The sequence below is a fragment of the Cnephaeus nilssonii genome (assembly GCF_951640355.1).
Source record: "Cnephaeus nilssonii genome assembly, chromosome: 12".
NCBI classification, from domain to species: domain Eukaryota; kingdom Metazoa; phylum Chordata; class Mammalia; order Chiroptera; family Vespertilionidae; genus Cnephaeus; species Cnephaeus nilssonii.
Genome location: NC_137083.1, coordinates 75,649,372 through 75,673,701, shown reverse-complemented (window position 1 = coordinate 75,673,701; position 24,330 = coordinate 75,649,372). Strand labels below are relative to the sequence as shown.

Here is a 24,330-nt window from a genome sequence, read left to right as displayed (position 1 = left end):
GGTTGGATCCTCAGTAGGCGGTGTGCAGGAGGCAGCCAATCAATGCTTCTCTCTCATCATTGATGTTTCTATCTTAGGGCCATATATGATATTGTTCAGGACATTCATCCTATGGAGCCCAACTCTTATACTTTGTTGAACAAGATACCTGGGCATAGCAAATGGTTTTCAATCCTAGACTTGAAGGATGCTCTTTCCTGCATCACAATAGATAAACAAGCTCAACTGTTATTTGCCATTGAATGGCAGAACCCAGAAACTAAAGCCATGCTTCAATACTTGGACTGTGAATTTCCCAGCCATATTTGGGAAAATATTAGCAAAAGATTTATGGGATATTCAACTGAAATTGGTAATTCTTTTACAGTATGTAGACAACTTGCTAATAGCTAACAATATTTAGGAAGACTGTTTGCTCAATACCATCCATTTCTGAATCATTTGGCAAAGAAAAAGGATATAAAGTGTTGCCTCACAAGGCCCAGTTTTAAAACAGGAGGTGGCATACCTGGGATTCCAACTAAAACAGGGCACTAGGAACTTTGTGGCTGATTGAAATAAGCCATCACTACAATAAAAAACCCGGAGAAATGGAGGCAGCTTCGTAGATTCTGAGGGATTACAGGGTTTTGCCGAATTTGGATTCCAAACTTTGGCCTTATAGCAAAACCACTGCATAAGTCTTCTAAGGTTTGGACTCTGAACTTCTTGAATGGACAAGGGACTATCAAGCATTTGACACTATGAAGTAAAATAGTTTAGGCTCCCGCACTAGGATTGCCCAATTTACAGAAACCTTTCAAAATATACATTTATTAAAAGCAAGGAATTGGACTTGGGTTTCTAACTTAGATCCTGGGAAATACTCTTCAACCCACAGCCTATCCCTTAAAGAAAGTAGATCACAGGTCAAAAGAATGACCACCATGATGCTGGGCAATAGCAGCTATCTGTGACATCCTAACAGGAAACAGAGAAATTCACTTTTGGGCAACCTACTATCATATTTGTACCACACTAGGTCCTAACCCTAATAGAACAGAAAGGAGGGTCATTGCAGGGTGCATGGCAAAATATCAGGCCATTTTATTAGACAACCCAAATGTTACCTTACAAACTACTACTACTTTAAACTAGGCCACTCTACTCTCAAGACTCAGAGGGAAATTCATACCTCCAACACGATTGCTTAGAAATCATTGACAAAATTTATTCCAGCAGACCGGATCTATTGAACCAGCTTCATGGAGAATGGTCAACAATGAGTGGGTACTTGGTAGTCACCACAGACAAGGTAATAGGAGTCCACGTCCTTGCTGTAGGCACCTCAGCACAAAAGGCTGAACTGATAGCCCTCACAAGAGCCTTAGAATTATCCCAGGGAAAAATATTAACATCTAAAAATATTAACATCTAAACTGACCCTAAATATGCTTTCATGGCGTCCATGCTCATGGGGCAACATGGAAAGAAAGAGGGATCTTAACCTTGGGGAATAAATAAGTGCATCAAACATGCAAAAGAAATTTTAAAATTGCTAGAGGCAGTTAATCTACCAAATCAGATTGCCATAATGCACTGCCCAGGACACCAGAAGGACAGTTCCCAAACAAGCCAGGGAAACCAAACTGCTGATAAAGCAGCAAGACAAGTCATCTGAGGGCCGCCACTTCTTGGGATTCTAATTCTCCACTGGAACGCGTCAGAATTTAAACTTCATTGCACAGAATGACGTCAGAAATGGCCCATGAATGGGGAATCTCTAACAATGACCCTAATTCTATATGGAAGTTCAACACTCAGGGTATGATCTTTCTCCTTGAAGCTCTAGGATATCTCATCCTCAGACACCTACATGAAGAGACCCATTGTGGAAGGGATGCTTTAATGGACCTCATTAGACCACATTTGAAGAGCCCTCATTTACAAAGGATTATTCAGAAGATTATACAAGCCTGTCAGATATGTGCCCAAAACAACCTGCCAAAAGCAATCCTAAAACAGGATGTGCTCCAACAGGAGAGGGAGTACCATATAAAGGTATATGCCTGTGTGAGGACTAGCAATTTGACTTTACACAGATGCCTAAAACCAAAGGAAACTTTAAATTTTTGTTAGTTTTTGTAGACACCTTTTCTGGATGGGTAGAGGCATACCTGTCCCAATAGCACCGAGAAGGCAACTGGGGTAACAAGGCCATTCAAAGAAATAATCCCTAGCCCCACTGGGTATGGTCAGCAGTTGAGCATTGACCCAGGAACCTAGAGGTCACTGGTTTGATTCCTGGGTGATGGGCTCAATCCCCAGTGTGGGGCATGCGGGAGGCAGCCGATCCATGATTCTCTCTTACCAATGATGTCTCTATCTCTCTCCCTTCCTCTCTGAAATCAATAAAAATATATTTAGAAGAAAAAAAAGAATCCCTAGGTTTGGTCTTTCTTTCAACGTTCAAAGTGACAATGGACCATTGTTCACTTCAAAAATCGCCCAGAAGAAAGGATAGGAGAGGCACTACATACTCAGTAAAAACTACACGCATCTTGGAGACCCCAATCTACGGGGAAGACTGAGAAAATGAACCAATAATAAAGATGACCCTGGTGAAAATATGCCAGGGAACACATTTGAAATGGGACCAGGAACTCTATTGCCTGGCTCTGGATTAGGGTAGTGCTCTGCAGTGGGCTTAAATTAAGCCCTTTTGAAAGTTTATGGGAGATCCTTCCAAGTTTCTGTTTTAGGAACACCGCCTTTAGATTTAAAACATGAATAAAAAATGTAAAAACCATATGTACAACACTTAGGGCAAACACTAACACGTTGGCTCACTGCAGGTCTATCTACCTGTCTGACGAGCCCTTCCACCCATTCCAGCCGGGAGACCGAGTTTTTCTAAAGACCTGGAAGACTCAAGGTCCTGAGCAGCAGTGAGCCAAGCAATGGGCCGGTCTCTATGACGTCCCGCTGACAACACACTCTTCAATCCAGCCTTGGATCCACCACACACAGATAAAGTGGGCACCACCCGAGGAGGACTCGATCTTGCTGCTGCTGTTGATACTGCAGAGCTGGACCTGCACTCCTGAAAGAGGCTTAAAATTCCTCTTTCAGAAAGGGACAGTGCCTCCCAAAGCTAAGCGACAAGGTTACTTTTTATTTTATTCTGCATTTCCCAGACAGAGGTTTCCTTGGAAAATTTATCCTGCTATTGGGTGTGCCACCCAAAGCCCTGCTCTGGGTTAGATCATGGGGATCCTTCAGTTTATCCAGTTGCTGATTTTACTACTATTTCCCCTGCACTACTAGGCATACCCCTCACTCAACACTTGTTTGCACAATAGGTCTCACTCTGGAAGCCCATTAACAACACTGGCTCTCAAAATGTGAAGCAGCCTACCAGCTTTACTTGTTCAATAGTTCCATCCTCTAGTCACCATGTATACTATACCATCTTCTGAAGAGAGCAATCCTCCTCCCTCACATAAAGGCTTCCCTCCATTCTTGATCCACCTCTCCTTTTAGTAGATAGTAAGCATCTCTGGTTCTGGGGAGAGGTAAGACTGTGCCCTTTGACAGCTGAAGAAACTACAGAAGATGAGACCGCCATTCATTGACCCTGAGATAACAAGGGTCCAGAGTTTTGAAGGGGGCAGTTGTGACCACAGTCAGGCAGGCAGAGCACCGGGGAGTCTTCCTCCGCTGGCCAAGATGGCGCAGGGGGAGGTTTATACTGAGTATGCCAAAACCTAGAAATATGAATGGATAGGGCCCTGGATGAGCTGAAAGCTAGGAAGATGACTAGATAGGGTCTCAAGCCTGCCAAAAGCTAACAAGATAAGTGGATAGGAAAAAAAAAAAAGGCCCTCCCCTCCTTATCCCTATAAGAACAGGGGGCTTGAGCAGGAAGGAAGATGGTCTCTGAGACAGGAGTTCACCATTCTCCCAGGTCCTGCGGTGTGGCTCCTGAATAAAATCTCTTTCCTTTTGCACCAGCACCTGCCTCAAAAGTTTGGCTTTCCTTGCAGCAGCAGCAGGCAGCCAAACCCCCCCTCTTTTGTTCAGCTGTGCTCCTAAGGAGGTTATATGTAAGCTAAAACCTTAATAACAAACTAGCCTTGCAAATCCAGTGTAAAACAAAGGCATTCGAGGCAGAGGGACTTGCTAGTGCAAAGGTGGGCACAGGCTTGTCCCTCCCCACCCCGGGATTTCAACAGAGAAGCTGTAGGAGTGAGTGAGGATCGCTGTGGGAGAGTTCGGGAGTAACAACATCATTTACATTTGGCACTTCCATGAGGGATACCCATATTTAAGTAAAATGAATCTAGACTGGCTATGAAGAATCATCCAAAAGGTCATGTGAACAGATTTCATTGATAGGTACCACAAGTTGTTGCAATACAAGAATATGCTGTTATGCAATTTTAAAGTTTTTTTTTTTGTTATCTCATGTTAATGCTATTTTTTTTAAAGTTACATGGTCAGCTCTGAAGAGCACAGTATTTATTCCTTATAGCACCTTGTCCAGTATAATAGTGTAGTAATTAATCCTCAATTAAAGAATCAAGCAAGACTAAAGAGATAGCTTGTGGCATCCTAGCACTTATTCTGTAGCTCCTCGTTCCAATTGGCACCATTCTCCATGCCAACAGGGTCCCTCCTATTTTGATAATTCTTCTGATAACACAGCTGCAGATCATCACCTTTCTTCTTTATAAAAATGTTATACTTTAAAATCCCCAGGTCCCCACTGTTTTCACAGCAACCTATGCTCTGGTTCTGTAATCTGTGCTAGTGCTGCAATGGTGTTAGAAAACCTAAGGCTCCGATGACAGTCTGTTTCTGGTCTGTTTCCTAAGTATCTTTTTCTTGCAGGCAGTCTCCAGGGATTTGGCCTGCTTAGGGGTCTTCTTCCCAGCAATCACCCATCTACCTTATTTCCGGTGAATGTCTCATTCATCCATGCCTGGCTTTGGGAAATATGTTATCTTTTGGATTCTTAGTGAAAAAGGCCTGTGGCAATTTAGAAACTATGATTGTTACTTGCTGAGTTCCAAAATTATCTCTGATGTAAATAACTTTCAAGGGAAGTGGAGTATGATATGGTTGACATACAGTGACTAGATAAACATAGCTAGAAAATTCTAAGTCATTCAAGTTCTAAATTGCCTCCCCATTTTGAAACCACTTAATGAGGTGGGTCAAAACCCACAAAACGTTCAGTTTACAAGTAATGGACAATGTATATTAGAAAATTAAAAAATTGTAATAAATGTGCATTGTTCACAAATTGTGAAAAAATACAACAAACACTTTCAGGAATGCTACCTCCCACCACTTGGCAACTATGATATAAACCAACTGATCTTAAAGAATCCAACCAAAGGATCATGTGTTTTTGAAACACCAAATTATTTTGGAGAATCTAATTGTGAATGCATCAGGCGGACCCTTACTTCTTTATATCCAAATGAAATCATTCTCAAGAGTATCCATATTAATACAGTATTAGAAGGCTCTATTGACTTTTCTTGACATTACATACCAAGCCACATGACTATTTATATTTTAACACTTATACGTTGAATTGGCTTTGGTAGAGTATGTGTTCGTTTAATAAAAAAATAATCCTTACTAACCTAATTTGAACAAGCTGAATTTACAATAACAAATGATATTTATAAATTCAAAGAAACTTATAGTAAGTGGGAGTATAGGTTTTATAAAGAGGTTTTTCTGTAAACTACTACTTAAAATACATCATGCCCACTTCAGAGCATAAGCAGAATCAACATCTGTAAAAAAATTGGAAGAATTTATAGCACCAACATTTAGCTGTAATACAAATGCTGACTCCAAGGTAGTACCTACACCAGGATCTCAAAAGCACTGTTTTCATTTACTTTCAAAGCACTTTCATTGGTATATTTTTTTTCTTTGCTCTTATTAAGATAGTATTTAGTCAAATCAAAGAAAACAATATGGTAAAAGAAGTATTACTAAAACACTTTTTTTTTCTTCTTTCTTTTAGGGGAGCTACAAGACTTGACCTGCAGTGCTTAACTGGAAAGAAAAAGGCAATCTTAATTATTAAAGAACCTATTAAAAGCAATTGAAAGTAAAGGAAAAATTTCAAGTTACTTCTTGCATATTTGAGCAACCAATATTTATTGCATTTAGTTAACTGACCTTTTTAGGTTAATTACAATCTTATTACTTTCATTATTTCAGAATGTGAAATTTAATTTGAAATATCAGGTACACACATTCAACCATTTGTATCTTAAAAGATACACTTTGTACTTCTAAATAAAGTTTGACATTCAAAATTAACTATGGCAATTCACAATAAGCACAAAAACATCAATTTTACCAGAGTCAAGAAGTGCAGTGTATGAAATTTAGGATCAACTATTGAAAATACAAGTTTTCTTTAAACACACACACACACACACACACACACACACACACACACATTCACCATGAAATCTGAAACTGATATTTCAGTGCAAAAACCTCAGTATGAGGTAATTTTAATGTAAAAACCACTTGAAAAAAAAATCCACACAGTGGCACTCTTAAAAATGATAATTTACATGACAATTTCTGGCTGATAAGACAACATAGACTAAATATTCTTAGCTATTTAAACTAAATCTTGTCTTGTTTGGACATATATTTCTCCTTAACCATTTGCTTCTGATTCAGAAACACAGAAAGATTTATCAATGTGGAAAGGGAAAATTTCCACAGCCAATGAATGATTTATATTTTCAAAGGAAAATTTTAGTTAGCATTTATATAGAAATAAGAATACCAAAAGCTCAAAACCATTTTATGAGACTACCAGCAGAGGTTACTTTTAATTTTTTTTCTATATAATTTCAGACTTATAGTGCAGTATACCTCCTTAGTGGAAAGGTGAGGACCCTTTACAAAAAGTTAGTCTAGATAAAACATAAGCTCTCTTACAAGTGCAAACCCTTTCACAAAGGTATTTTAGGTCAATATTGAGTATTATATTGTTCCTTACTTTAATAGAATAATTTGTAAATAAATTCTAAATTTAAAAAACCAAAAGTGAACTTGCACAGTTAAATATATTTAACACCAAGGCTCAAATCAACAAGAAAGTTATGAAAACTCTACTTTGGCAATGGTTTTTGTACTGTGCTAATCAAATTACAATACATATTTAGGGGGAAATCTCTTCCCCAGTATCTGATGTTGCCAAATGAGCAAGAACAAGGACAAAAATTACTATCAATTCCAAAAAGTTCAGGAAATATTGGATCACCAGATAAAACTGAAAAAAAAAAAAAAAAAAAAAGGCTTTCTGCAACAGATAGCAATTTAGTTAGAAAAAAGAATAAGCGCATCACAAAACAACTACATCAACCTATTTCTGTGATACACTTAACTGGTTAACCACCAAAGTGCAATCTACAATTTTCTACATATCTCAAAGTTTCATATTGTAATAGTTTAAAGTCAACATTGAAAATATGAAAAAAATACATAGCAAATTATGCTTCATTTTTCACAATACTACGAAAAAGGTATCTTTCTATGATTCATATCTGAGTGCTAAATGCTAATGTAACAGTGGTTTCTGCTATGACAAGAGTCACACTCTGCATGAAACTTTAAGATTTCTATATAAGAATAAATTTAAAAATCCAAAAGTAGAAAAAAATAGCAAACTCTGTCAACCTTTGCATTTCTCCTTTGCAAACCAGGTTTTAAGTACTGAGTTCATGCTAGTATTTCCCATTAGTGTAAGCAATTAGTTTAGGAGTCTGGGATGAAAGGTTTTCTGCTTATATATTAACTTAAAAGCAATATGGGATCTTCTAGTTCATAGAAAGGAATGGAGCTGGCTTGACTTTCTCCAGAATCTGAGTCGTAGGGAGCATCAGGGAGCTCTGTAAAACCATATGCCAGTTGTTCATCTTCTATATCTGATCGAACATAGCAGGAAGTGTTAGAATAGTCCTCATCTTCTATACTGTTGAAATCTTGAGGAATATATAACATCCCAGGGTAGTTCCTACTTACCAAGTCACTTGTAGTTTTTAGGGATATTTTTCTAAATGCCATCAGATGCATATGTGAAAATTTTGAATACTTGAAACGTTTAAAGCCCAGGGACTCTATAGCAATCTTCCAGCTTTTCATCATCATAGCATGACGATTCTGATGGGAGGAATCAGGTGTGATGATAAGCAATAAACCATTTAACATTAACAGTTCATGCGCTTTCTTGCAGCAAATCCATCTCTGGTAAGGTGATGGAAAATAAGAAAGAAGGAGAGAGAAAACAACCACATGGAAAAGTTCTCCAGGAAGAGAATCAATAGGGTTTTTCAGCTGCTTCAAAAAGGCATCTATAGCATCCTGTGCAAGCTGGAGTGGTTGCTGAAGCTGCAAGTTCAGGAAGTCACATTTATATACACTCTGCAGAAGGGGAAAAACAAGGCACATTAGAATTCCAAAATTACTTCCACCTTATTACATAGAATTTATAACAAACTATTTCAAAGCATTTCTATATAATTCAAACTTTAGTTATGCACCTTTCCCTTCTAAATTATTCCATTTGCACAGTTATTCAATCAAAACTTTTAGTCAAAATAATCACAGAGTAATGCATCCTAGATAATTTCTAGTTGCCATTTAAAAACATGTAATTTGAAATCAGAAATATTTTTAAGATACTTATCTTTAAAAAATAAGGGCTTATTTGAAATTTAATTGAGGTAAGATTTAACAGAAATGTTTTCTTTTTATGTTAAGTACTTTTTTACTTTTCAATTACAGTTGACATACATTATTATTAGTTTCATGTATACAACGCAGTGATTAGACATTACATAATTTATTAAATGATCACCCCAATAAATCTAATACTCATCTAACACCGTACTTATTAAAATATAGTGACTACATTCCCTATGCTGTACTTACTGCACAATAGCCTCTAGGTCCATCCATGTTGTTGCAGATGGCAAGATTTTATATGTTTTTATGGTGGAGTCATATTCCATTGTATACAGGGTGGGGCAAAAGTAGCTTTACAGTTGTTCGTATAAGAATAATACAAGAATTAATAAATAATAATATATGAATAAACTGTTTCATGTACTCACATCTGTAAATCTACTTTTGCTTCACCTTGTATATATGCACAACTTCTTCTTTATCCATTCATCCATTGATGAACACTTAGGTTGCTTCCACATCTTGGCTATTGCAAATAATGCTGCAATAAACATATAGATGTCTCTATCTTTTCGATTTAGTGTTTTCCTTTTCTTTGGATAAATACCCAGAACTAGAATTGCTGAGCCCTTCTTTGTCTCTTATTATACAGCCTTTGCTTTAAAGTCTATTTTGTCTGGTATAAGTATTGCTGTCCAGCTTTCAATTGTTTCCATTTGCATGAAATATCTTTTTCATCTCTTTATTTTCAATCTTTGATCAGTCTTTTGATCTGAAGTGAGTGTCTTGTAGACAGTGTATATAAGGGTCTTGTTTTCTTATCTATTCAGCCTCCATATGCTTTTTGATTGGAGCATTTAATCCACTTCATTTAAAGTAATTATTGATAGATATGTATTTATTGCCATTTTATTATTTAATACTAGTAATTCCCTATATAATATTATATTATTAAGATTCTCTGTCTTTAACCTCTGCCATTTTAATTATGATGTGCCTTGGTGTGGGCCTCTTTGAGTTCATCTTGCTTGGGATTCTCTGTGCTTCCTGGACTTGTATGTCTATTTCCTTCACCAGGTTAGAGAAGTTTGCTGCCATTATTTTTTCACGTAAGTTTTCAATTCCTTGCTCTCTTTCTTCACCTTCTGGCACTGCCATGATACAAATGTTGATATGCTTGAAGTTGTCCCAGAAGATCATTATACTATCTTCATTTGTTTGGATTTTTCTTATTTTTTGCTGTTCTGATTGGGTGTTTTCTGCTTTGTTATCTTCCAAATATATGATTTGATTATCTGCTTTATGTACTCCACTGTTACTAGTAATTCCCTATATAATACATTCTGCATTTCAGTTAAGGTATCCTTCATTTCTGACTGGTTCTTTTTTATACTTCCCATCTCTTTGTAGAAGTCCTCACTGAGATCACTGAACATCCTTATAACCCGTGTTTTGAACTTTGCATCTGGTAGACTGTCTGTCTCCATTTTGTTTAGTTGTTTTATTGGAGTTCTGTCCTGTTCTTTCATTTGGGATATGTCTCTGTTTCCTCATTTTGGCAGCCTCCCTGTGTTTGTTTCTACATAATCTCCTGCGCTTGGTAGAATGGCCTTATTTAATAGGTATCCTGTAGGTCCCAGTGGCAAAACGTCCCCGATCACCTGAGCTGGACATTGCCAGTATCTAAGTCCCCTACTATGAGTTTTGGCCTGTTTCTCCCTTTAGTTCTGTTAGTAGTTGCTTTATATATTTCAGTGCTCCCAGATTGGGTGCATATATATTAAGAAGTGTTGTCTTCTTGATGTATTGTCCCGTTTAACAGTATAAAAGTAAATATTTGTCTCTTTTTACTCTCATCATCTTGAAATCTATTTTGTCAAATACAAGTACACACTTTTCTCTGGATACCATTTCTTGGATTATCTTCTTCCACCCCTCATTCTGAGTCTATGTTTGTCTTTGTAGCTGAGATGGGTACCCTGAAGGTTGATAAGTAGAGTTCTTTCTTGTTTTCCAGTACACGGTGCTACAGTGCAAATTTTGTTTTCTTACCTGTAGTACTGCAACTTGTGGGACTCTGTGGGGCGATGTTGCTTCAGTGTGGAAAATGGCCTGTATTCTCCAAGGAGGTGGGCATCCCTTCTATAAGTGGTTGCCTGAGTCTCTGGGCAACACCTCTGTGGTGGTGTGTGGCCAATGATGGGAATCCAGGCCTGAGTTCCCGGCTCTGTTTTCCTGCAACCAGAAGCAGTCAGCTGCCCTGTACTCTTTGAGGTGTCCCTTCTGCCTTTACCAGGTCCCACCGCAATGGGTGGGGTGGATTAGGTAGGGGAGGTGGGCTGGTTCCTTTGGAAATGAACATCTGCAGCTTTATTCTTTCTACTGGGTTTAGCTCAAATGAGTATATGCCACTCCATTTAAAATGTTGCCTCTGCTCCTTCACAACTTTCTTCTTCTGCTGCTGCCTCCACTGGAAACGGAGGCTACAGGAGGGTGGGTGCCGGGGCAGGCAGACTTGTGCATCTGCGGCTTTTTCTTTTTCTTTGCTGATGGTGGCTGCTTGACAGCAGTGCTACACTTTGCACCATTTTTCCACTGTCTCTATCCCTGGGCTCAGCATCAATGTGCACCAGCCTCATGTCCCGAGAGGAGGCTGCAACCCTACTGCACTGCTATACCACCTGCTGGGGCTGCCGCAATTGCTGGACTGCTTCTGCAGCTCCCTTCTCTGTCCTCCCTGCCGCGTGCCTCTCCTGCTCACTTTTACAGCCCACCTTCAGATGACTCAGTGTGCGGTCACTCAGACATTTCATATTGATCAGGGAATCCTTTCATGAATTACAGTTGTCCAGCCTGCTGTGTCTTTAAGAGAGGAGACTAAGAGGTTTTCTCATGCTGCCATGATGCTGACATCACTCTCAATTTTCCCTTCTTTGTTTTTTCATCTTAATATATTTTTTATCAGTTTCAGAGAGAAGGCAGAAGGAGAGATAGAAACATAAATGATGAGAATCATTGATTGGCTGCCTCCTGCATGCCCACTCTGGGATGGAGCCCACAACCTGGGAATGTGTCCAGTCTGGGAATTGAACCGCGACAGTGGTTCACGGCTGGCTGGGCTCAGTTTTTCCTTCTTTTTCTGCGTTTCCTATTTCATTTAATTTAGATCAGATTTCTGCTCTGATTTTTATTATTTTCTTTCTTGTACTTTGGATTTAGTGTGTGTTTTTTTCTAGTTGGAAAAATGATCTCATTGCATTGAGATTTTCCATATCCTATCCAATAAAGAGGGAATATGCAAATGACCATCAAGCCGTAACAAGATGGCTGAGCCCCAGCAGAGGTGTGGATCCCATAACACAAGATGGCTGTGCCCACAGCAGAGGCTGAGTTCCCGTAATGAGCAATCAGCAGGGACCTGAGGCTGCGCCCCCCGCCTGGTGGGGCTTGACAGGTGACCTCAAGCCCCACCCCCCACCCCGGGGCCAGGCTGGTGGACCTCAGGCCACATCCCCCGCCTGTCAGGGCTTGATGGGGGACCTCAGGCCATGTCCCCCGCCCGGCGGAGCTTGATGGGGGACCTCAGGCTGCGCCCCTCACCCTGTAGGGCTTGATGGGGACCTCAGGCCACATTCCGTGCCCCGGCACCGGGCCAGGGGACCTGAGGCCACGTCCCACACCCTGGCACCAGGCTGTGGGACTTGAGGCCGCACCCCCCGCCCAGTGTGGCTTAATGGGGGACCTCAGGCCACGCCCCCTGCCCCAGTGTCAGGCTGGGGGACCTGCGGCTGCACCCCTCCACCTGGTGGGGCTTGATGGGGACCTCAAGGCGTGCCCCCTGCCCTGGCCTGGGGGACCTCAGGCCACGTAACCCCACCCTGGTGCTGGGCCAGGGGACCTGAGGCTGTGCCCCCTGCCTGGAGTGGCTTGATGGGGGACCCCAGGCTGCGCCCCAGGCTTGATTGCAGTGGGGCCGGCCAGGTCTGGATCTAGCCCAATGGGGTTGGGGCCAGCCAGGTCTGGGTCTCACGAGATTTCGAGGCACATGTGGGTAGGTGGGGACTTGACTCTGGTTCCTGTGGTGTGCACCAGACTTTGACAGGAGGATGATTTTCATATACATTTTACTGATTTTCTTTCATCTCTGACACTTCTATTATAAAGGGCAAATAGCAATATTAAAGTATTTCTTCTAATTAATTCCCTTTTAATGTGCACGAATTTCATGCACTGAAGTCACTACTTTTCTAATAAAGGTGTTTAGTACTGAAAAGTTTCCACTAAGTACTACTTTAATGATTTCCTCAGGATGTTAGTATCTTATGCTTCTGTTTATCTTCATTCCAAAATGTAGTCCAATTATCCTGGTGAGTTCTTCTTTGACTGATGTTCCAATTGTTCTATCAATTATTGAGAGAAGGGTATTAAAATCTCAAACTATAATTTTATAAATATCTATTTTTCCTTACTATTTTTGCTTTGTGTATTTTGAAGCTGTTATCAGGTGCCTAAATGTTTAGGATTGGTTTGTAATCTGGATGAATTAACCCTTTTATCATTTTGAAATGACCATTATCATTGCTATTAATATTCTTTGTTCTGAAATCCACTTTGTCTGCTTATAATATAGCCATACCAGCTTTCTTTTACCCATTCTCCTGCTTTCAATCTATTTGTGTGTTTATAATTGAAGTGCATTTCTTATAGGCAGCATACATTTGGGTGATGAATGCTTTTTTATTCAATCTGATAATCTCTGCCTTTTGAGGCATTTATGCCATAGCTTTAAGGTGATTATGGATACACTTAGGTTTAAGTATATAACCTTGCTATTTATTTTCTATTTGTGCCATCTGTTCATTGTTTCCTTTCTTTCCTTTTTTTGCCATCTCTGGAATTAGCTGAATTTTTTGTGATTCCAATTTATCTCCTTTGCTGGCTCATTAGCTTTAGGATTTATAGTGTACACCTTTAATGTACTATAGTATTCCTTCAAATAATATTTCATGTATAAGAACCTTAAAATAGTATATTTCCATTTCCCTTTCTCATTCTTTGTGCTATTGTTGTCATATATTTTATTTTTACATACAGTACAAACCTCACTCTGTATTATTTTTGTATAAATGGTTATATTAGTTTGCTATAGCTGCCATAACAAAAACTGGGTGGCTTAAGTAACAGAAATGTATTATGTCATAGCTCTAACAGTTAGAAGTCAGTAATCAAGCTGACTGCAGGGTTGGTCCTTCTAAGGATTGTGAGGAAGAATCTGTTCCATGCCTACTCCTAGCTTCTGTTTGTTTGCTGGCAATCTTTGGTGTTCTTTAACTTGTAGATGCATCCCACTGCCTTCATCTTCACAACATATTCTTCCTATGTGTGTATTTCTATGTCAAAATTTCTTTTTATAAGGACACACAGTCATATTGAATTAGGGCCTACCCTAATGACCTAATTTTAACTTGATTACCTCTGAAAAGACCCTATCGTCTAAATAAAGTCGCACACCAGGGGTTACAACTCTTTCACATATTTTTGGGGGACAGAATTTAACCCATAACAATGGCCAGTTACCTTTTAAAGACCTTATATAATAAAAAAAATTGTATCTTTTTACCACCTATGAAGTTATTCCTTCCTGTACTCTTCATTTTTGTGTGTAAATCTGTATCTCCACCTGGCTGAAGCACTTCTTTAATATTTCTTGTAATGCAAGCTTGCTGACGGTCTTCAATTATTTCGGCTTTTGCGTGTTTGAAAAAATAATCTTTATTTTGTCTTCATTTGAACAATATTTTCTCTGGATTTGGGATTCTAGGTGAAAGATTTTTATCTTGTAGTCCTCTAACATGTCTTTTTCCAGAGTGGCTATTTCCAGCCTGTGGGAGTGCCAAGCACTATAACCTCTAGTCCTTTCAGGCGGTGCTTCCTCCAGTCTCATGTAGTTTTCTGCACACATATTGATCAATACTCAGCTGTGTGCTGAAGGAGGACTCTTCCCTCTGTGCAGCCCTCATTTCTTTGGTACTCTGCCCTGGGAACCCTAGCTGTTTTGGTCTGCTAGGACTCTCAGCTCCTTCTCCACAACTCGGGGGGATCAGCTGGATTGTGATCATCTCTTTGTGCCATGTCCTGAAAATGATCTGGAGGCTATATACTGCTGCCGTTTTAGGGCTCATAATTTGTTTCAGTCCCTTGGGGATCATTGTCCTTTATTATCTAACACTGTCTAATGTCTTATAAATTATTTTGAATATTTTGTTCACGTTTTTATTGCCTAAGGCGGGGAAAAAGGATCACTGGTCCCTGTTACTTCATCTTGGCTGGAAGAGTAAGTCTCTTCCTTTTAATTACAGGGTTCTGAAACTGTGGAAGTCTGATTCTACTACTAAACTTATGTATAGCAGTTGTTTTGCCTTCCCTAATGAGTTTACAGTTGAAAGTTTATAGCCCCATCTGTAAACAAGTAAAATATTTTAAGAATAATATTTAAGCCTGAGGTTCAGATCAAATGGTTGTCATGTCTCAGCAGTCCCTGAAGGACATCTCTAATACTAGTATGTGCCTTGAGGAAGGAAGGCGAGAGTCACCGGCTCTTTAAAACTATGGCTCCTTATAGCACCTGCAGTGAAAAGCTCAGAAGAGCCGTTTTAATATAAAGCAAACATTTGTCTATCTTTAGGAAGAAGAGATAAGACTAATGGTTTTAGAACTTCCTTGTTCCTCAATGTTACTCATATAGATCTAATCATCAAAATTAAAGACCCATACAAAAGTTAAATTTTCAATTACAAACATTTCAATAATGATAGAAAACATTTCTTTAGCACTCACTATGTAACAGGTATTTTGCTAGGTACTTTAAATATTTTTCCTCAAGTAACCATTATAACAAACTTGTAAAGTATAATCTATTACTAACCCCATTATACAGATGAGAAAACTGAAGCTCAGAGATTCAAACCCAGGTTGAATGTAAGATTGGATTCTTTTATTCAAAAAACAAAATGGGAGACATCTGTAATACTGTCAACAGTTAAAAAATAAAAATAAAAACGGTACTTAATGTACCAGGCATGTTTCTAGGTGCTGAGAACATAGTAGTGAGAAGGGAAAAAAATCCCTAAGCCAAAGAATTTGTATTCTAACACGTATTCTCTTTATAAAAATAAAAAGTTAATTTGTAATTTTTGTGTGTGCCTGGTGTTGTATCAAAAGTAAAATGGAAAACATTATAAATTTATGTCACTAAAAAAATTCTCCTGTTAAAAGTAGAGGACACATTCTATGTAAAGGTAAGCAGTTTCATTTACTAAGTACATAGTGTGGGGTTAAATAAAGTTTTGGCTAACTCCAAAACCCTTGCTATTTCCACTATTCCATAATGACTCCACATCACAATACATTTCAGAAAGAGATGCATTAAAAAATAAATCAATCAAAAGCCCAAACACTATAGCTATCTGAAAATCTGTCCAATTTACTAAAGATTCTTGATTGCAAAAATAAATGATAAACAGGGAATAAAAATTGAGAAAATAAATACAAATATGGTATAGGTCAAGTTAATATTGGTTAACTAAATGCTAAAAAATTTTAATTGAATATATATTTATTTTTGAATGGAAAAAATATCATCAACATGTACACACTAAATATATTTGATATTTCAAAAACGTAAAGGCAATGCTTTTCCTTTGTAAATATGCATGTAAAATATTCAAGTCTCAAAACAAAACAAAACATATCTATACATACCTCTACGGCAGGTACAATGTCTATGCCAACAGTTAGAAATTCTTCAAACTTCATAAATGGGTTAAAGCAGCTGCCAACATCAAGTAATCTGATCTTCCCTGAGGTTTGTAGCAACCTAAAAACAGATTATTTTGTCTTATAACAAGCAAAATAAAAATAAATTATAAGAAAAATTCAAACATCTGAAAATTAAAAAGTTCATACAGATTTTTAGCTTTCTTTTTGGTCTTGAGATTCCTTTAACACATTTAAAAATTACTGAGGACCTTAAAGAGTTTTTGTTTATGTGGGTTATACCTATCAATATCATATTTGAGAAAAAAAATATATTTGAAATTAAAGCCAAATAATTTAAAAAAAATTATTTATATAACAATAAACCTATTGTATATGACAGTGGTCAGTAAACTCATTAGTCAACAGAGCCAAATATCAACAGTACAACGACTGAAATTTCTTTTGAGAGCCAAATTTTTTAAACTTAAACTATATAGGTAGGTACATTGTTATTAACTTAATTAGGGTACTCCTAAGCTGGCCTTTGCTAAAAACTCAAGGGGCCAAAGAGGCGCATGTGGCTCGCGAGTCACAATTTGCCGACCACTGGTATATGATATTGTAATAAAAAATCTAGGTTAGAAAGACAGTAAAAAGTGAGGCATTAGTTTACATTTATTCAAGTCTCTTTAATGTTTGGCTTAATAGTAGATTGATGAATTCTCATATTTGCTTTTGTATTCGAGCTGTTCCAACATCACATGCCATGTAGTCTCTAGAAAAACCTACACTCTACACTCATAAAACTGAGAGTAAAAAAGGCATTTGACGTTTTAGTATTACTATGAAAATAATTTTTCCTCCAGAGACACCCTAGAAGGTTCCTTACATTCCCAGATTACACTTTGAAAACTACCACTGTAGATGAAAGAATCCATTCACAAATCATTTCTCAGCAGTAAATATAACAATGTCTTTGTACTTTAATTTGTTTCAATGACTTAAAAGGATCAAAGAGAAAAGCATAAACAGAATAGTATTAAGTTATAAAAATGTTTTTGTTTTATTTTTATTTAAGAGCTTTCTTCATGTCCAAACACAGTAGGAAAAAATGAAGGCAAATAAAACCAGAAATTACCATATTTTAAAGTTAGCCAAATGCATCCAATATGGATAGCAGCAAGAATGAAGGAAAACAGTGGATTTTGTTGGCCTAAAGCAGGCGTCCTCAAACTACAGCCCGCGGGCCACATGCGGGTGTTTTTGCCGTTTTGTTTTTTTACTTCAAAATAAGATATGTGCAGTGTGCATAGGAATTTGTTCATAGTTTTTTTTAAACTATAGTCCAACCCTTCAACGGTCTGAGGGACAGTGAACTGGCCCCTTGTTTAAAAAGTTTGAGGACCCCTGGCCTAAAGCCTATAATTCTAATATTCAGACCATATAGCAATAGTAAAAATCAACTTCAGACATATGCCATTTCACTGACTTAAAATAATTTTCTTTTAAAAAAAGATTGTAAGTGGATGTTGGAAAAATAAAGAAAAGAAAATGTAGAAAAATAATGGGGTAAAAACACAATCCTGGCTCCTTAAATTCTACAGAGCAGAGAGAACCTGTCCAGCTTCTCTCCTTTATACATTAGTAGAGGCCCGGTGCACAAATTTGTGCACCAGTGGGGTCCCTCAGCCTGGCCTGCGAGATTGGGCCGAAACCAACTCTCCGACATCCTTTGAGGGGTCCCAGATTGCAAGAGGGCGCAGGCCAGGCTGAGCGACCCCACCGATGCATGATCAGGGCTGGGGAGAAACGCGGGAGGTTGGCCAGCCGGGGAGGGACTGAGGGAGGGCTCCAGGGCGTGTCCAGCCAGTCTCGCGCAGTCCCAATCGGCCGGACCCCAGCAGCAAGCTAACCTACTGGTCGGAGCATCTGCCCCCTGGTGGTCAGTGCACATCATAGCGACTGGTTGACCGGTCAACTGTCTGCCCCCTGGTGGTCAGTACACATCATAGTGAGTGGTTGAGTGGCCTTAGCATATCATTAGCATATTACGCTTTGATTGGTTAAACACTTAGTATATTAGGCTTTTATTATATAGGATTATTACCTTAGGGTCTATTAGGGAGGTGTTAACTTACAAACAGCAGGCTAAGCTCCTGGAAAAGGCACTAAATCAAAATAATAAAAGTTGATTCCCCCCCAAAAAATGCATGCACCATGTGTAGGGTTATATTTTCTTGTTGTTAATCCTCACTGGAAGATATTTTTCCATTGCTTTTCAGAGAGAGAGAAGAAAGTGGGGGTGGGGGAAAGAGAGAGAGAAACACTGCTGTGAAAGAGACACACTGATTGATTGTTTGCCTCCCGTACGTGCCCTGACCTGGGGCAGGGAAAAAACCCACAACCCTCAAGTGTGCAGGCCAATGCTCTAATCACTGAGCACCACCGGCCAGGGCTGTAAGGGTAATAGTTTAATCAAATGTGGATGTCCCAACATTTTATAAAAATGACCACAATCACCATTTGATTATAAATAAACTATATAGGACCTGTCTGATGTAGTACACATCACTGTATAGTGCCATAAAAACAATATATACCAATTAAAGTATTTTTGCTAATAAAATTTTATTTAAGAATTCCTCTGCAAAGGGGCTATGAGGGCATAAGGAAACAGCACTTCACTGAAGAAGGAGGGGCTTTATTTTCTATGTGAATAAAAAAACTCAATAATATTGAATGTGACCTCCATATGAATGTTAGTTCTTGCAAAGAATAGCTACAAACTCCCCCACTTTCTCAGTGAAAAGAACTGCCCTTAGGGATTAAGAGGTAATTTTATGCACTGCAGCCAATTTGGAAGCAGATTATTATTTGTATGGGTGGTACCCATCCTATCTAATAATAGACAAATATGCAAATTGACCATACCTCCGACACAGCCACAAGCCACGCCCACAAGCCAATCAGAGCGAGTATGCAAATTAACCCAAACCAAGATGGCTACAGCCACAGAGAGCAAGGTTTCCTAGGTAACAGAGGAAGCCAAGCTTTCTGCCTGCCCTTGCCAGGCCTAAGCCTCCACTCAAGCTACAAAGTTTCAATTATAGAAGGTAAACAAATTCAAACAAATGGCAGCAGAATGGAGCTTGAGAGAGCAGGCCAGGGTTGCTGCCGGCAACAGGGGAAGCAAAGCTTTCCGCACACCCTGGCCGGGCCCACCTGCTTAAGGCAACAAAGTTTCAATTATAACCCCAACACAAATGGCTGCCGGCCTCGGAGGGAGCCCCAGGCTTGGCTCCGCTCCAGACTACAAAGTTTCAATTGTAGAAGGAAAATAAATTCCACATACCAGGGCCTCTGCTTGGGTTGCCAGGGGGCGTGGCCCACCTGCAAACCACCACAGGCCCCTCGCTCAGGCCGCCCAACGCCCCAAGGGAACCCCACCCTGGTCAGGGACACACTTCAGGGCAAACCAGCTGGCCCCCACCCCTGTACCAGGCCTCTATCCTATCTAATAAAAGAGTAATATGCAGATTGATCATCACTGCAACACACAATATAGCTGCCCCCATGTGGTCAAAGATCCTGCCCCCATGTGGACACAAGATGGCCACCACAAGATGGCCAGCAGGAGAGGGCAGTTGGGAGGCACCCGGCCTGCAAGGGAGGGCAGTTGAGAAGGACCAGGCCTGCAAGGGAGGGCAGTTGGAGGTGATCAACCCTGCAGGAGAGGGCAGTTAGGGGTAACCAGGCTGGCAGAGGAGGGAAGTTGGGGGCAAACAGGCTGGCAGCAGAGTGGTTAGGGGGTGATCAGGCTGGCAGGCAGAAGCGGTTAGGGGCAATCAGGAAGGCAGGCAGGCAAGCAGTTGGGAGCCAGCAGTCCTGGATTGTGAGAGGGATGTCCGTTTAGGCCTGGGATCGGGCCTAAACGGGCAGTCGGACATCCCTTGAGGGGTCCCAGATTGGAGAGGGTACAGGCTGGGCTGAGGGACAACCCCCCTCCGTGCACGAATTTCGTGCACCGGGCCTCTAGTACAAATAATAATTTGTAAAGTTGAATTAAGTTTAGTGATACTTGAACTACAACAGTACTTTACTTCCAATGGAGAAAGAGGGCTTCAAACTTCTATGGCATAGGGTCCAAGTTGCTAAACAGAGTAAAAGACCAGAAGATAGGGACCACAGAAATGTCTGGCATATGGCTGACATTTGCTACTGAATTAATACAAATCTGAATACCAAATGGTAACCAGTTAGAATAAATTAGAATCTATAACAATATGTAACACTATATACACTACTAGATTGTCATTCTATTTTTTACTTGGGATTATAGTAAAAAATGTGAATTCTGGCATTAGAGAAACTGGCATCAAATCCTTTACTTGTAATGTGGAGACAATACTGGTACTCACACTTAAGAGTTGTTTTCAGGATTAAATGAGATAATGCATTTACACTACTTGACCCAATATCTGGTCCATGGTAAGTGTTCAAAACGTGCTAAATATTATTGCTAGTTGTTAAAATCATTTTATAGATAAAACCGTTTTGTGGTTCATTTACTAATGATCTTCCTGAGCACAATAAAAGCATAATTTGCCTCACACTATATTCTATACCAGTAAACTGGTTAGCAAAAATTTTCTGATAGTCTTGATTTTTAAAAGTGCATCTTATAAATGAAATTTTCTATGTAGATGGAGTATTTTAATCATTCAACGTAATTCAACATCATGATACAATCACCAATAACTTAATATCATGGATTAACCTAATAACAATTTCTAGTAATATATTACTTAGAATTCTTAGTCCATTTCAAAGTCTTTGGTTTAGCTCCTAAATTTTCTATTTATACCAAACATATATCTACAGTTTAAAGACAAATTACAGGCCTAGCGGAGCTGGTCTGGCTCAGTGGATAGAGTGCTGGCCTGCAGACTGAAGGGTCCCAGGTTTGATTTTGGTCAAGGGCACATGCCAGGGTTTTGGGCTTGATCTCCAGTGGGGAGCGTGCAGGAGGCAGCCAATCATGATTCTCATCACTGATGTTTCTATCTCGCTCTCTCTTCCTCTCTGAAATCAATAAAAATAAATAAATAAAATAAAGACTAATTACAAAGTAAATAAAGTAACTAGCACCAAGGCCAAGAAAGATATCACTGCCTGCACTCTGGAAGCAGGACCCTCCCTGATGACATCCACTACCCCTATCTGTAATTGTATTCTCTAACTGACTTAAATGATAATGGTGTCTTCTTACTACCTATGACTGAATGCTTAAATAATACCGCTTATTTTTACACACTATACATTTGCTTTTGTGACTTTCTTTTCTCATTTAATTTTAATTTTGTGAAAGTCATATGTTTCTATACAATAATTGCTGTTAATTTATGTTCATTGCTGTATAGTAGTACCTTTATTGAACACATCCCATTGGGATTTTGATTACAGTGGCATTGAGTCTAAAGACCATTTGGGGAGAATTAATATCTTTACAATATTGAATTTTCCAGTTCACAGAAATGGCATAATTGTCCATCTGTTTATATTTTCTTTTAAATTGTCTTCCAATCTTACCTAATAATAGACAAACATGTAAATTGACCGTATCTCCGCTATGCCACCAGCCAATCAGGACTGATATGCAAATTAACCCCCAAAAAGATGGCAGTTAATTTGCATACACAGGTGCTGAGTGATGGGGGGGCGGGTGGGATGCCATGGTGATGACATAGGCGTTCTGCCCCACCCCTGGTCTCTCAGGGCCTCTGGGCAGCGTGGGAAGGCGGGGCTGGATCAGAAAGAGGCGACTCTGGGGCCTGAGCGGAAAGGGGCTGGGCCAGAGTGGAAAGGCAGTGCCGGCAGCCAGGGAAAGGAAAGCCCATTTGAGCACTAATCTTCGTGCATCGGGCTTCTAGTAACTTTATAATTTTCTCTTGAATGGTTACATATCTTTTGCTGGCATTATGTCATTTTATGCTATTATTGCTTCCCCCCATGGATAAACTTATTAAAATTTCATTTTTCATTGTTGGTTACAGAAATGGAATTGATTTTTATATAATGATTTTATATCCAGCAACTTTACTAAGTTCCCGTTACCTCAACTGATTAACTGTGTATTATTTTGGGTATTCTAATCTAGATATATAATTATACAGTCTGTGAAAAATGACATTTATATTCTTCCTTTCCTGTCTATACACACATCCAAACTTCCATCTACTTTTTGCTTCACTGCTTTGCCCAGGACTTCTAATATAACGTTCAACAGAATACAAGCAGTCACTGCTATTGTGTTCCTACTCTCTCTCAGAGAGATCATTCCAGTGTTTTACCATTAAATATGACTGTTGTAGGTTTTGTATACTACCCTTGTTAAAGTTTGAAAAACTCTTTTTATATTTTGCTAGTGTTTTTTTTTAATTTAACACAAATCTGTTAGATTTTATCAAATGCATTCTACTCAGCTATTCAGATAATGACTTTTCTTTTATCTGTTTATATGGTAGAGTACACTCATTAATTGTGTAGTGTTAAATCAACCTTCCATTATTGGGAAGGATCTAATTTGGTTTTGATATATTATACTTTTCATAAGAGTATTTGTTTTATGTATGCATAAATAGTAGTGGTAGTTACTGAAACATGGCACCTAAAGGATATATAGGCCTAGGCTTCTGGTCACAACATTTGTCAACAGATCAACACATAACTTGATTTATGTGTGTTTTTGTTTATAAAGGTATTTTATTTAGTATATATATTATGATGCTTTAACACTGAATTCACAGCCAATACCACTATAACTCTTGTCTAAAGGAAGTTTATCTAACACTGGTATTTTCTCTGTAAGGCGTTTATTAATAGCACCTGTGCTTAATACACTAGACAGAACTTCAACACTAAGTTTGGAGACTATTTTAAAAGTGAAATCATAAACCAAAATGCAAAAACTGTGACACTAAATAGACTGAAAATGGCCTCCGTATACAGTCATGCTCTACGTGATATTCAGTCAAAGTTTGGACTTCATATATGACACAAATCTATCCCATAAGATTATAATGGAGCTCAAAAATTCCTATTGCCTAGTGACATCATAAAGTAGTAATGCATTACTCATGTGTTTGTGGTGATGCTCAAATACTTTCATAGTCTTATGAAAGTATAGCACATACAATTATGTACAGCACGTCATACTTGATAATGATAATAAACAACTGGTGCTGGTTTATGTATTTACTATACTACACTTTTTATCATTATGTTAGAGTGTACTCTTTCTAGTTATAAAAAAAATAGAATGGTATGTTGTATTACAATGGTAGCAGCTGAGCAGCCTTATATGTCCGCCTTATACATCTCATGATGTTTTGTACACAAACATCCGGTACAGGCTTGTAGCCTTGGTGTGTAGTAGGCTATATCACAGTAAGTGTACTCAATGATGTTTGCACAATGAGGAAATAACCTAAGAATGCATTTATCAGAACGTAATCCTGATGTTAATTGGTGCATAATAGGAGAGCTGAAATAAGAAGACAGTCTACCTTGTCTGACTTCAACTGGGAAGGTGTGTGTCAGAACATGTCCACAAATAACTCTAAAAATGCCATTAATACTGATATTGGGGTTACAAATACATTTTAGTGAGTGGGTGAATTTGCAGATATGGATTTGTGAATAATGATTGAGTGTATATATAATTCTATTTTCAAAGATTTTTTAACAGGGAATAACTCTGACTAACCATGAAATGGAATTAGAATAAAATGTGCTAACAAACAGATAAAAGGAATTCATACTGACAGTTTCCTTATAAGCATATTGCAGGCATCA

At 38.8% G+C, this 24,330-nt stretch overlaps 1 protein-coding gene across 1 annotated transcript in view; it reads right to left on the bottom strand.

Annotated features, from left to right (window-relative positions):
• Positions 1–5,479: 5,479 nt before the first annotated feature.
• SAMTOR (S-adenosylmethionine sensor upstream of mTORC1) overlaps positions 5,480–24,330 on the bottom strand; it is a 103,076-nt gene continuing 84,225 nt past the window's right edge. Inside the window, exons 4-5 of the mRNA XM_079786236.1 lie at positions 16,480–16,594; positions 5,480–8,454 (exon numbers count right to left, since the gene is read on the bottom strand). Of these exons, the coding sequence (XP_079642362.1) occupies positions 7,825–8,454; positions 16,480–16,594 (745 nt within the window). The 3' untranslated portion in view covers positions 5,480–7,824. The remainder of the gene's footprint in view (positions 8,455–16,479; positions 16,595–24,330) is intronic.